The 15,082-nt window shown below is 45.1% G+C and overlaps 1 protein-coding gene across 1 annotated transcript; it reads right to left on the bottom strand.

Annotated features, from left to right (window-relative positions):
- Positions 1-443: 443 nt before the first annotated feature.
- On the bottom strand, positions 444-14,434 carry gpr139 (G protein-coupled receptor 139). The gene is made up of 2 exons (XM_037792350.1): positions 13,964-14,434; positions 444-1,844 (listed from the first exon to the last, which is right to left on the bottom strand). The coding sequence occupies exons 1-2, from the start codon at positions 14,109-14,111 to the stop codon at positions 844-846; spliced, it is 1,149 nt and encodes a 382-aa protein (XP_037648278.1). The 5' UTR covers positions 14,112-14,434; the 3' UTR covers positions 444-843.
- Positions 14,435-15,082: the final 648 nt, after the last annotated feature.

Here is a 15,082-nt window from a genome sequence, read left to right as displayed (position 1 = left end):
AACAATAAGCAGAGAGTCTACTCATCCTACGACGACCTGTGGGCTAACTTCCATAGCGAGCGCCGACTTGTAGTTGACCTGCGCTGCTAGGATGAACTCGACACACACGCACGCGAGGAAAAGTCAGGGATGGCTGTTCATTTTTATAAAAGCCCAAATTAACATGCCTTTGAGAGTCCTCTGCATATTAAAGTGGAAATGACAGCGCTGCTTTAACACTGCTTGAGAGACAGCCAGAACCCGTCGGTGGCTCAGCCTGAGTGAATCACCCCTCGAGGTGAGATGTTCGGTGCCCAGACTCTGACTGGATATCTCTGCTCTCTCGAAACGGCTCCCAACGGACAAAGACGCAGCTGTTCAAAGCTCCTCACCGTTGGCGGCAGTGCGCAACCATAAAGAAATCAATGTCAGGCGTTTGAAGCTTCACCAATGATTCATTCAGTTGCCAGTTTCTTCTTCAGCGCTGTGGCTCGTAAAAGTCATTGATAGATGGTGGTGATATCCTTTTATCAGTCTGTGAGTCACTTACAGTATTTTTTTTTTTTTGCATGGTGGAAACAACATCTAGTTGATGCTGGTCGCTGCTTTGTGAATGCTTTATTGAACATATGAGGCCATTTTCTGTCAAGCACGCATCTGCTGTTTGCTTTTCCACCTTGCTAGCTAACCACTTTGTTATCGCTCAAAGCTAGCTAAACTGACACCTATGTGCTCTCCAGGCGTGTTGACATTTTCAAGCCTCAAAGAGTCCCATGCGGGCAAAGCTGGTCACCAAGGAGACAATGCCTGAATACGTTCCCCAACCACATGAGGGTGGGAGGGCGGCTGCTGGTGGCTGAGAGCTCAAGAGGAAATACAAATGGGCTTCCCATTTTTGTCATACTGGTACACCAACATCTTGATGCAGTGGGAGTTGGCTGGTGAGATCCATGGGCTGCTCGTGATGGAAAAGTTGTGGCTGGCGTAGAACGGCGGCGGCTGCTTCCGGCAGTGGACGAGGGCTCGCAGCACGTTGGCCGCCATGCCCCGGAAACGCTTGCTGATGAAGCAGTAGAGGAAGAAGTTGACCCCCGTGTTGAGCAACGCCAGCATGTTGGCCAGATCGGTGAGCATGTGGAGCAGTCGGCCGGCGCCTTGTGAGACCGGAGGAGGGGAGTAGAAGTGGTAGAGGATCATGAGGGTGCGTGGCGCCCACAAAACGGCAAAAATGGAGGTGATGGCGAGGAGAATGGCGGTGGTCTTGCCGGTGGAGTAGCCGCGCAGACGGAAACAGCTGCGGCGTCTGCGCAGCTTGCGGACGATGACGGCATTGAGGGAGAAGAAGACGGTGCAGGGGAGGAGGTAGACGGTGGCGCAGTGGGCCCACACCAGGACGTGCTGGGCCACGGTCCTCCTGTTGCCCTCCCCTCCTCCTCCTCCTCCTCCTCTGCCACTACCACTGCTCACCCCAGGCAGGCTGTGCCACAGCTCAGGCCACCAGTAATAAGGAGCCGCAGAGAGCAAGCACCCGATATACACCGCGAATATCACCCTTCGTGTGCGGGCAGGGTAGGAGACTGTATGGTAGCGAAGCGGGTGGCACACGGCGATGTAACGGTCAACGGTGAGCGGCACGGTGATCCAGATGGAGGTGTGGATGGAGGAGAACTCCAGAACCTGCACTGCATTGTTTAATGACGGAGGCAGCGGCGTGGCCAGGATAAAATCCTCCAATATGAAGTCGACAAAAACAATGAGGAGCAGGACCATGATGTCGGCGGCGGCCAGAGCCAGGAGATAGTTGTAGGAGGACTTCTGACGACGCAGCACCAGCTGGGACAGGATGACCACCGTCAGGATGTTAGCTAGGAGGACGAAGGAGGGTGATTGGAAGTAGATAGGTGGAGGACATAGGGGAAATGATTGGAAAGGGAAAAAGTATGTTGAGATTGGAAAAGGAATGGGTTAGGGAAGGGAAGGAAACAGAAAAATTGAGTGTTAGTTGGCAACAATTGAAAAGAGGAAACAACAAACATGACAGCAATGATGAATCAGCGGACATATACTGTGGGTGCAGCTAACACACAAGTGTAAAACCTGTAGGGTTTTACACTCATCATGATTAATCGCATGATTGTCCATAGTTAAAATTAATCGCACATGTTTTATCTATTCAAAATGTACCTTAAAGGCAGATTTGTCAAGTATTTAATACTCTTATCAACATGGGAGTGGACAAATATGCTGCTTTATGCAAATGTATGTATATATTTATTATTGGAAATCAATTAACAACACAAAACAATGACAGATATTGTCCAGAAACCCTCAGAGGTACTGCATTTAGCATAAACAATATGCTTAAATCATAACATGGCAAACTGCAGCCCAACAGGCAACAACAGCTGTCAGTGTGTCAGTGTGCTGACTTGACTATGACTTTCCCCAAAAACTGCTTGTGATGATCATAAAGTGGGCATGTCTGTAAAGGGGAGACTCGTGGGTACCCATAGAACCCATTTACATTCACATATCTTGAGGTCAGAGGTCAAGGGACCCCTTTTGAAAATGGACATGCCTGTTTTTCCTCGTCAAAATTGTGCGTAAGTTTGGAGCGTTATTTGGCCTCCTTTGCAACAAGCTAGTATGACATGGTTGGTTTTAGTTTCTAGCTTTAAAACTGAGCCCGCTACAACTAAAAATCACAAGTTGTGTTAATGCGTTAAAGAAATCAGCCGACAGTGATGTGAATTTGTGACAGTTGCAGCAGTTTTTCACTAAAAGGTTTGAATAGATTTGCGCAGGCAGTGGCCAAAACGGGGATCCCATTGATCTAGAGCAGCGTCTGGTAGTCTGTCTGAGGTAAATTGTTATATAGCCTAAACTACTGTAAGCTATTTTAGTTTCCTTTTAGCGAAATGCTCTGATTGAATTGGCCTCTGGTAAACAGTTACGCAGTGTATATGTCTAGGGCTTTTATTGTGAAAGGTAAGAACTGAAGGAGTGGATCTGGTATGCTCTGCCTTTGTGAATAATAAAGTTTGCCGTCTATGTTCAGACTACGGAGCCTCCGTGTTGTTGTACACTATAGTGTACGTATTGATTATGTCCGTTCCGCACAACGTGATTGGTGCCTTTATTCGCGGCGCAAAAGCTCAGAAAAATCAACCTTTTTCCTAAAATATTCTCACTCTGTGAAAGTACTCATGACAAAAACAACAGTTTGAAAACATATATTGATGTGTGAATTAATCACACCCCAGTGTATAAAGACCTTACCTGCACTAACACAAACACATAGTACGCAAAGATTATAATTTATTTTAATTATGAGGAAGATTTTCAGCACCACTAACAGCACCAAGCGCACATTTCCTTTCAGTTTTGGCCTGCTATATGCAAACAAAATCCTCACATCTGTTATCGTCCCCAGTCAGTATGTACCACGTTTAACCAGCTCTCCTACTGTGTAATCCTTCCTCTGTTTATTGCTACCTTCCCTTTTCCTCTTTATCTACACCTGCTGTGTAATTCCAACAGCATCTGCCTCTGCCTTTGGCCAAATAGTTATCTCTAATAAAGAGTAAAGCCACAACAAAAACAGGAGAGCGACGTGCAGCATCACAGCCGAGACAATCTGCTGAGTTCACTACCGCCTGCCTCTCTCTGCCGCCGGCAGTTTAGCTCCTAAAACAAAGCACAAGGACGCCCCATCTCTCCCCGTCTGCTTCTCTTTCTCAATCTTTACTCCGCATCCACGACAGATACCGTCACACTTTCTCTTCCATGTTGCCTTATTAAATGGTTCCCTCACCACTCTTGTTTATTTATTCCAACTCTATCGCTTTCTTTCACAAACAGGACAGCTGAATAGCCCAGGAAGGGGGAGACCACTTCTCTCTCAATATTTCGTTAAAAAGAACGTGGACGCAAAGGCCTGGATGTGATTTATTCCACCGCTGCTTCTACCAAAAACATGACCTCTGTATCAGACAGGAGGAGCACAGCTTTCTCTCTCTCACGTGGAACTGCAGTTTGGTGATTGTACTGAACAGACTCATTACACGTCTTCTTCCTTTGTTGTCCTGCTCTGTTCCCTGCTTCCCTCCTGTCACCATGTGTGCTTATTATTCCCAGGTGATTCCCATCATCTGAGCGTTGAGTTTACAGGTTGTGAGCTTGCTCAAACCTGGAGGAGACAGTAAACAAGATACCGGCTTTGCTTTCACTTGTTGTTTGGATGTAAAAAGAATAAGTTCAGTTAAAGGAATCGTTGTCATTATCGGTACAGAGAACTCCTGAATATTAAAAGTATTGAAGTACTAAACAAAAAAACATGTTCTCCCGTGTAAAGGAACTTTATCTTTTTAGATAATTTGATAATTTATAATGATTTGATGAGGACCTATTATGCTCATTTTCAGGTGCAGACTTGTATTTTGGGTTTCTACTAGAACATGTTTACATGCAACTTTTGACTAGTTGAATAGCATGAGACAATCAGCGGGACTATTTCCCACATCATCAGCATGCAGGACATACTGAGGACTCACACTTAAAAGCATAATTATGCATAGCTCTATTAGGGGCCAAAAACGGCACATGGTACCTTTTAATGGACCTTAAAGTGGCATTTGGACCCCCTTGAAAATTAGATGCTACATCTCAAGGGGCTATCCTATCCTTTCAATAAATTCAATTCAATTTGGCAGAATATTTTTGGCATCAGTGGGCAAAAAATCCATAATAACCTTTCAGCATATTGTAATTCAAGTGTTCAAGTGAAAACTAGACTTCTGCACCTCCTCATGGCTCTGTTTTCAGGCTTTAGAAAATCTAGCCCATGACAGGAGACTTTGACCAATCACAGGTCATTTCATTGAGAGAGCGTTCCTATTGGCTGTGCTCCGGTCATGTGAACGGTACTTGGCGTTCCTTCACCAGATTTCACAAAGCAGCGGCGTCATTAACTTTCTCAATTTACAGCTAAACCGTGCGCTACAAGATGATTCTGAAAACATTTGAGGAGAGAAATAGGCATTAACGTAACATAATATTGATTCATATTTGATCAGCGCTGCCTAGTTTGACCGTTTGGTCGGAGTTCGCGAGTGATTGACAGCCGGCTCTCATAGACGGCAGCTTAACAGCAGACCTCAGATCAGCTCTGACTGCTTGTTTTCCTCCGGTCTGTGAAATCTTGCAGATGCCGTTAGGGGCACCAGAGGACACCGGAGGACACCGGAGGACACAGAGACACATGATTTTTTTCAGGTTACCTGTTTCATGTACTACTGTCACGATATAGTGACCGTTTTATAAAAGTATAACTTTTTTTAATCATATTTACTCCATCTCATCTACTTCAGCTTTAAATTAAGATTATTTTGAATGAACTTCATTCTGCAAGATAATTTTTCTTAGTTCCTTAAAAGCTGATCTTGACATTTTGGAAATAAATGTGAATTGTTTTTTCATTTTTTTTTTTTTGTAAGAGTATGATATTAATCCTGGAGAAGCCTCTTATATAGTATTTATTTTTCTTAAAGGACACAATAGTGTGTTAGCACATTGCACATTAAGAACATTCAATGCATGCGTGACATGAAGTGTAAAATTCAGAGGCGAAAATCTATACTTTTTCTATTTCATGCTGTGCTAGTTCTATAAACTAACATAACACACAGTAATGTATCCGTCCTTTACTGTTGCTAACCAACCCCGTTCAGGGAAACTTGCTGGTGCAGCGTGAAGACATGCCCGATCTGCTTCCTCAGACGAAGATGCCTCAGTCAGACATTGATTTGCATCGCAGCATCACTGAGACATCAGTGCACTTAGCAGCTGTCACTGTCCATACAGCGTCTGTGTGTGTGTGTGTTCTGTGGTCCTGTCCCCCCTTCTGCAGTAATAGATCTGGGATTGGATTAAATATGGCAGCTAGAAGTCTGGTACATCACACTTCACAGCCTCAGCCACTATCAGCTGATTACAAATTACAAAGCCGGCTCCAGATAATGACTAAAGATGTCCTTGCCAGACCGGAGGATGTGCAGCAGAAGACACACACTCACATTAACACATGCATGCACACACACGCAAACACACAGATCATTAGGGATGCGCCAATACGGTAACGTTTAATCTATCAATAAACATAAATGAGACGTCAAAGCAGTTTACAAGACTCGACAAGCCAATATATGTGCACATGTCAGGCTGCTGGATTGCACCACACCCCCCTCACCATCGCAGTCACCCTCTGCACGGGCAAGTTAGATTGCTTTCATGTCGAATCTTGGTCGACTGTGTTATTGATTCTCTGTTTTCAGCTTCTGGTCTTGTACTTTCTGTCTGTTTCTTCTTCTTTTCTGGTGGTCAGTTTGGTCCGCGGGCGTAACAAATGAATCCAGAATACATTACATTTTTAGGTTAACCTTGGGCTCAAGGATATGGATCTCCATAATAAGCATTAGGTGTAATAACTGCAGGGTTTTTTAAGACTTATTTTGTGTTTGAAATATATCTTTTTTAGCTCAGCCCTGTGCACAGAACAGATCTGTCTAAACTTAGATGTGGGGTCATAATGGGGTAATTTCAAAGAAGAGATATTAATGTCAGCATGTTCCAACACCGTGTACATTATGTTTCAAGATCAAGATGACGAGTCTAATGGTTTTACTAATCTTCTAGTAAAGGGAAACTCCACTGATTTTACCCATTAAAGTCTGTTTACAGGTCTTTGGGGAGTACTACTACAAATGTTAAAAAAGCCTTTTGTGCCTCAAGGAGCTGCACGAAGTCTGATAAATGATCTGAAGTGACTTGAGTCAGTGTTGGTCGGGGCTGAAGACTACAAGTAAAAATGAAAATGCAAAAAAAAAATGGGGGTGTGGAGTTAGAAAGAAGTGAGACCTCTGTAGTCCACTCCTCATCTCTGATCGAGGCTAGCGACTCAAGGCTACATTATCCGCTACAAGCATTACGAGCCTGAATCCAAAGAGTATAGAAGCAAAGAGACGAAACTCTGGTGTTGTTTTGACAACAGTCGATGTCGCCATTTTGGACTGAAAACGCTTATTATGTTTATAATACTTTATTGTTCAACACAGGCCATTTTTAAGTGGAATATGACTTTTGTATGGCACTTTGTAGGTGGACATTTTACTAACTTGCAGAAGCGTAGCTTTGCTGATGTTGCAATTGACTTTAACTTCTTGGCACTATACGTTCTTTGCCGAATCTCTGACCAAATGCTGCGTTCCGTTTGGACTGGAAAGTCTGAATTTCCGAGTTCCCAGTCAGAAATTTCAACTGGTACCCTACGCCCCCTGAAGTCGAATTTCCGACTCTCACTAACCCTGACCTCAAAATCCAACATGGTTGCTCCGCACATCAACAGTAAAAAAGCTGCAGTAACTACTGTTTATTAGCACTTCCGTCTTATTTGTGTCTCATTAAATCAGTCGTACACACGGTACTGTCCAACTTCTATCTGTGGACATGTTGCTACGGTGTTAATATGCACAAAATACAGTTGTAATGCGTTGATATCAACTGGTATTGCTAACAACGGCTAACCTGGCTGGAGCAAACCCCAGTAAGTTTTCTAACTTGTTGTACTGGAACACGGTCAACTCGGGCGTGACGTCATTACCAGCTCCGACCTCTGATTGCTGAGGTAAATGGAATGCAGCAAAATTGTTGCATTGTGGGTAATGTAGGCACCAGGTTTTGACAAGGAATAATAATGCGTGGAATAGAAAAGTGTCCATCGTGAGTCTGACCGTGTGTTTTAGGAGTGCAATGCTAAATCGGAAGTGAAACTATTTCACCATTTTCTGACATTTTTCTGAGAAAAACTATCATCGAGAAAATGATTGGCAGAGTAATCAATGATAAAAATCATTGTTATTCGTTGACCTTCTTTTTCTTCTGTTTTTGTTATGTCTGTTATGTCCATAAACCTCCTTTAGGGGTCATTGTGGAAGTCTAAAAACTAATCTGCTGCTCATCTGTTGAGCTACTTGATTTTATGTTTCTTTTTACGGCTTGTTTCAACAATGTCTTTTGTCTCCGTCCGCTCACCCTGACTCTTTGTACACATCGTTTCCCATATAGCCACATCTGTCTGTGTGTACTGTACACACACCTGCAGCCTATCATCTGGTTTATCCAAGAGATCTTATCTGTGTTTGTGTGTTTTTGTACCAGGAAAAGTTTGCTGCTATAAGCTCATAAACTTCCTGCTGGAGGTCCATTACCAACCCTGCAAAATGTACGTCCCCTTTAATCCATCGCCTGCTTCCTCTATTGTACCTCTGCCCGTCAATTCTCCCACCTTCTCCGTCCACATACTGCTGAACAGAGAGGGGCAACATGAAATGGAAACAGTGAGGCGTTGACTGTCACCGGGTATTATTCTGTTCGGGCTCCCCCGGTGAGACGCGGCCTTCTGCAGACAAACAAAAGGGATCCGTAGCGAGCTTGACATTTCCATTTAGCTCTAGCCAGCTTGCACTGGGTTGCCCATTCATTTCAATTGACTCCTGCTCTTTGCGTTGTCTCGGGGGCCGGGGAGGAGGGGGGGGGGGACAGACGGGTCGGAGAGCTGCACACAGAGCAGAGACATGAGGACAACACACACACAGAGGCATCCACCAGAGAGACATGTGCCTGGACATTCAGGTGAAGGCACATGCAAAGTGTCCCCATCTTTTCTCTTATAAGTGTCTCCAGCTGAGAGGGGATTAGAATGACCTGTAGGACAAGATAATGGGCTGCTGTGTGTTTGTCCGTCTGTCTACTATTTGCTTGTGTGTGTGTGTTGCACGGGTGACCCTTTCTGTCTGTTTGCGTGGGAGTGCTTTTGTGTCTGCACTCCCCCTGCTGCTCCCCTAATATGACGAGGGACAGGGCCATTGACGTTGTTTAGCGGGAAAAGAGAAGGCACAGCGTGCTCCCCGAGGTGTGTAACGAGGCTGACTCATCCCATCACTAAAGGGACGTGTTCAGGCGGGCTGTCGACAAACGAAACTGCGCATCTTAACCCCTCGGTACCGATGGCAAACATGCTGCACACTTGTCGTTACGATTTCTCATGGGCCTCGTATCACACACAGAACATTATAAAACGGAAATTATACCTCAAGAAAAGAGAATGAAAGTGAGCTATTGCTATTAAAGATTTTTTTTTTTTGTCATTTGGAGGCTTTGACGACTTATCCGGAGGCTAATAAGAAGAGTGGAGAAAAGAGGGATGGGGAACTAGATGGAAGGTGAGGTAAAGTGTGGTCTGAGGAAGGTCACAGAGAGTTAAACAAGAGAGCGGGAATGGAGGATTAGATGGAAAGACAGAATGAGACAGAGAGAGAGAGGTGTAGAGGAGAGCGGTGAGGCGGTGGGAGGAAAGGAAGGGAGGCGAGAGACAGAGAGGAGGGGGCTGAATATCAAAGCTTGCTTCAAAGGTCATAAGCACTTTGTTCCTGATGACAACCATTTCCCTTTTGTCTTCTCAAAGTGTCAGACCGGAGATAAAGCAGGGCGATTCCTTAATTCCCCCGAACGAAAACCAGGACCACATCCCTGCTGCAAAGCCACAAAAGAAAAACAACATATATTGAAGATGTGAAATCTGTCTATTAATTTGCATGGAAAAGCTGGCTTGTAATGCCGTGAAAATGTGATAATATCAAACACATTTTATTGTGAGCATGTGTGTGATCTGAGAGTTAATGAGGAAGGGTAGAGGAAGCTCATAAGAAAAAGAAAGATGCAATAAAGAAAATGGGAATATTAAGAGAGAGAGAGAGAGAGAGAGAGAGAGAGAGAGAGGCCTCGGTTGCTGCTAATGATATTGATGCTGCTGCAGTGCTCTGCCGCTGCTCACCTCTTACAGCCATTCGTTTTTACAGACAGGCCACAGTGAGTCAAAGTTTGTTGGGGATGACTGTCCTCACATCGAGGCTAACCCGGTGATGAGACACTGCAGACTGAGTTTAAAGGGTTCATAAACAATACTAACAATTATAATGTGCTTTTGGATCGTCTCCAAATGTTCTTTTTTACGAGGTTTCGGAAAAACAAGGTGAAAGTGAGTTGGAGTGAGATAGAGGGTAGAGGAGAGAATTAAATGCAGAGGAGAGAGGATGAAACATTAATAAGACGTCCAGATCGTGGCACTATAATTACCCTCAGATTGATGTATTACTGTTGTCCAAAAAAATTTCCAAAAACGACACACAGATTTGGGGTTTTCAGCAGAAGTGATAGCGTTTTGTTGTCAGCTGGTCAAACAAAGTCAGCTCTGTCACTGCATCAACAACATCACTGATTTATTGCCTCAAACAACACACTCCCTCCTCTCTGGCCTCTTCTGTCCTCCCTCGCCCTCTCTGGCTCGTCTCCCCCATGACAAGCTGACAACACTCCCCACGTCTCTCCCTCCCTTCCTCTCCTTTTCTTCGACTGGAGACAAACCAGAGCTCAACAATCTCTTACATTTGATTCACTGAATATTCACTATTTTTTTCCCCTCCGCTGCTTCAACACGTGCCTTTTCCTCTTCGTCCAGTTTACACCAGCTAATCTCAGACTCCACTTTGAGAGCGATAGTATCTTTTAGCAAGTCCCCATTCCACCACGGGTGCCCTGTCTGCTGGTGCGGATTGACCGATCAATAGTCCAAACTGAGAATCGCTGGGGCCCTACCCTTCATTAAGTAGCGGCTGACACCTGGTCGACACTGCGACGTGGAACAGAGGGTTGTTAGCGATGAACATCCCCGACCTTTTCCCCTTCGGGTGGGTTGATGAGGTGGAGTGGGAGGAGGGTTTTCATCCCCCACATGTGCCAGTCACGCCGCTGACTGTCAAACAGCCACACAAACTGTGAGAGGCCTCAAGGAAGGAGGGAAGGAACGCACCAACATACTGTGGAGTATGTGAGTTCATGCATATGTGTGTGTGCACAGGTAGAGGAGGGACACATATCTGCTCACACAATGTGCACACAGCTCCGCGCCATACAATCACTGGTTGTCATGTATCATGGGGTGATTATGAGACATTATGCAGAGATTATGCAAAAGGCCCCACTACCTCTAATAGGAGCAAAACACACAGACTTTATAGTTGTATAGCCTCTTTTTGTTGTGTCTTTTTGTAGTTGTTACGCATCTCTATGTGGTTTTGTGTCTCTTTGTAGTCGTGTTGTGTCTCATTATGGTGACTTCGTGGTCATTTTGGTCTGTTTGTAGTCATTTTGTGTCTTTTTGTACTTGTTTTGTGTGTCTTTGTAGTCATTTTGTTTGTTTTTATAGTCATTTTGTGTGTCTTTGTAGTCGTTTTGTGTCTCTGTGGTCATTTTGTGTCTCCTTGTAGTTGTTTTGTGTCCCTTTGTGGTCACCTTGTTGTCAATTTGTGTCTGTTTGTAGTCAGATGTGTCTCTTTGTAGTTGTTTTGTGTGTCTTTGTTGTCATTTTGTGTCCCTTTGTAGTTGTTTTGTGTCTCTATGTATTTGTTTTGTGTCTCTTTGTGGTCATTTTGTGTATCTTTGTGGTCATATTAAACATCATTAACTTTAATCCACTTAGTGGCTTTGTGGCCTCTTGCAGAGACATCTTATTAACATTAACACATTGGGCCTCTTTAGGTGATATTCAGGCATCAACAGTGACCTTGAGTCGTAAACACCGGAGCAGGTGTGATTTAAAATGTATGTGTGCAGGTAAAAAGTCTATAAACCCCATCATAAGGAACTGATCGTGTAAAGAAATGTTCACCGGAAACGACAAATCATTGAGAGCAGCTGTCTTGGCTCGGACATTCAGTTATGTCTCCCAGCTTCTACACACTGTACTGCATGTGTCTTAGCTGCGAGTGTTTTGAGACGTACTGTACCGTACAAAGAACAGGCCTCACTTGTGTGATCCCAGCATGTCAAAGACTGAGGCAAAGCACCGACTCCTTCATTGTGCTGTTTGCTATGCCAGCACACGCCTGTTCTGTCTCAAGCAGTGTGGTGTGGTGAGCAGAGAGAGAGAGAGTGAGTTAGCGATTAATTAAAAATGTGGCAATTCGTCTCAGCTCCGTCGTCTGTGGCTCCCCCACTCAGGGCTCAGAGGTGCTACTTCACTGGCTCTGCTGTTATTAATCTCTCTCTCTTAACTCCGCTCTCCTTCTTCTGGGTGTCCTTGTCTTCCTCCGTCCTGTTTTATCCCGAGGTTTTTGGTTCATCATTTCCCTAGGTCACGCAGTTATCACCTCCCACCACTTGACTTGTGTAATCCCTTTTTCTCATCACCTTCCGCCATCTCGCTTTTCATCCTCAAATCCGTGCTCTCCATGTGACCCTTCTACCGTCCGCAGTTTAAAGGTCAAAGTCTGCAAGAGATGTACGGACATGATGACGTCTCCCTGAAGCCATGTTGCTGTTATAAGTACCGAAACACTGGCTGGTAATCAAGGCAACAGCCTCAAATCCATCGATAGAGTTAAATACGTGTGGGTCTGTAGGTCACGCCGCTACTACTCACACATGCCGCGCTCATGAAACATTCATGATTCAGCTTGAGTGGAACGTCATAATGATTGAATAAGTCGAACTCGGCTGCTGCAAAGTATCAGCCCGCCGCACTCGAGTCTGCTATTAATTCAGACAACCACTGTAAGATTGCATTACACTCCCCAGGTTATTGTTACTCAGTGATTAAACAAACAGCCTCAATCACATTTGTAAAAGACGACGTGAATAAAACTTCTCTGGCAGGTAGAAACTTTAAACGACAGCAGAGAGAATTGCTCGCGCAAGACTCGATTTGCCAAATCCAGGAGAAATAATTAGGCGAGATTTGATCAGAAAAGACGGACTTTTGCTTTTTTTTTTTTACAAGGCTGCAAATCTTGTGGAGTAACTGCAGTCTTGGCGTGCAAAAGCTTTTCACTTTGCATTGCAGATTTGTTTTGAACCAGAACAGCTTTGGTTGTTGATAACATCTCACTCCCAGTCTTTATCAAGGAGTGCAGAGCTTAAGAAGATACGTTAATCTTATGTATGAGGACAAATAAAGACAAGAAAAGACACTGATTGTATTCATCAAAATCTGGGTCAAATTGTAAAACATCAAATTATCCTTTATGTTACGTGACCACAGAAGCATTTTGGTGATGGGCTGCAGCAGAGTAGATGTGTATCTGACCATCCAGAGGCCTTTCAACATCTGAATCCCAATCTCTCTCCACACTTTTTCTCTTTCATCTGACCTCCATGTTTTCTGTCTCTGTCTGCCTCTCTCTCTCACACATACACACACACACATTCACACATACACACACACATGTGCACACACCACTTTGCTTCTCTGTGTGAGACTATAGGTCAGCGCTCATAGATCACGCAGTGGGAGAGAGGCAGTAAATGGGTCCAACAGTGCCTGTGAATGGACTAATCAGTCAACGGTAAAGACGCAACAAGGAGGTGTCATTAATTCAGGTCATCAAGAGGAGCCACATAACGCACACTTGTCCCAGAGGGCAACCCAGAGTCATTACTCACATAATCTGTCGTGCACACATCGGCTATAGGGCAACTCCAGATTAACAAAAAAAAGGTGCCGTTTCGAGGGTTAATAGTCGGATTTAATCTGCACATACAGTTAGTTCCTCTTTTGTTTAAATAATGCTTGCATATTTCCAACTAAAGAGACAAACTGCAAACAGACAAATGCATACAACGTACATGCACAAGTGATTGCCACAAGGTCAGGATGATAAATCAACAGTGTGTGTGTGTGTGTGTGTGTGCAAAGAGTGACACTCTGGAGCAGCTGTGCACGACACACACACTCACTCAAACCTGCAGACAAGTGCACAACAACATCAAGATGCAAAGCGAGACTCCTGCAACCCAGCGATGAGTAAATTAACACAGAATGAGACGTGCATGTGATGAGACACACACACACACACACACACACACTTCTTACCGGGCAGGCCGAGGCAGAGCAGGACGCTGTAGTAGATGACAGGCAGTGGTCCCAAAGGGCATCCCTGGGCAAACTCAGAGGGATGCTGCCCCGGGCTCCAATTGCTGCCATTTGGGGAAAAAACAGGAAAGATGTGGCTGTGCTCCATGGCCTCTTCTTCGTCCTCTTCCTCAGCTGTGCTCAGTGTCAAGAAGCCTGGCCACGCGAGCAAACCGCCTGGTCGCCGGTACGGGAGAGAGGGTGCTCTGTCCTTGGGTGCCAATCAGCATGAGTGTGTGCACGCGTGAGGCAACAAGGTTGAGTGTGTGTGAGAGAAAGAGGGACGAATGGAGGAGAGAGTGGAAGGGACAACAGACGGGGGAATGCCAGAGATGATATGTGTTAGTAGGTGATGGAGAGGAAGGCGGCGAGAGGGAGGCGTGAAGAGGTGAGTATGAAGGTAGAAGTGGAGAGGGGGGTGGATGCTGCCTGAGTGTGTGAGCGAGGGGGAATGAGAGCGAGTCGAGAGCGCGGCGGGAGGAGGAGGAAGAGGAGGAGGAGGAGGAGGAGGAGAGAGGGAGGCAAAGAAGGAAGGAGGGAGGAAGGTAGATGGAGAGCAAGGGCACGCTAGAGAGCAGAAAGTGAGGGAGACGGAGGCGGCAGGTGGGAGGCTGAGGGATGCTCAGAGAGAGAAAGAGGGGGATCCTCCAGGGCAGTGAACACAAAGAGACAAACTGATGAGGATGTGACAGAAAAGATAAACGGAGGGTTAAGTCGAAAAGGATAGAGTATGTTTGCCCTTCATATTGTCAATGCGTCTCTTTATTGCTTCATATTCAGTAACTTGAAGGTCGCTTTTGACCATTCATACACAAATGAGTGCACAAGCAGAGTCCAAACACGTACCCACAATCCTACTTGCATATCGTAAACGTTACATATACAGTATAAATACGTGTGTGTGTGGGAGTGGGGGTTGGTACTGGCTGCTCAATCTAATTTGCCATGCAGTGTGAACTGTCTGAATCTCCAGCTAAGATGTGCTAATGAGCAGAGACACAAGTATTCCTTCTTAAGAAACACTCCAATCTCTCCAGGTTTATCAGAGCTGCAACAGATGAATCTGTCCCTTCCCTTCTT

This window comes from Sebastes umbrosus, chromosome 14 (genome assembly GCF_015220745.1).
Source record: "Sebastes umbrosus isolate fSebUmb1 chromosome 14, fSebUmb1.pri, whole genome shotgun sequence".
In the NCBI taxonomy this organism is placed as follows: domain Eukaryota; kingdom Metazoa; phylum Chordata; class Actinopteri; order Perciformes; family Sebastidae; genus Sebastes; species Sebastes umbrosus.
The sequence above is the reverse complement of the archived record's forward strand: the minus strand, read 5'-3'. Positions and strand labels throughout refer to the sequence as shown.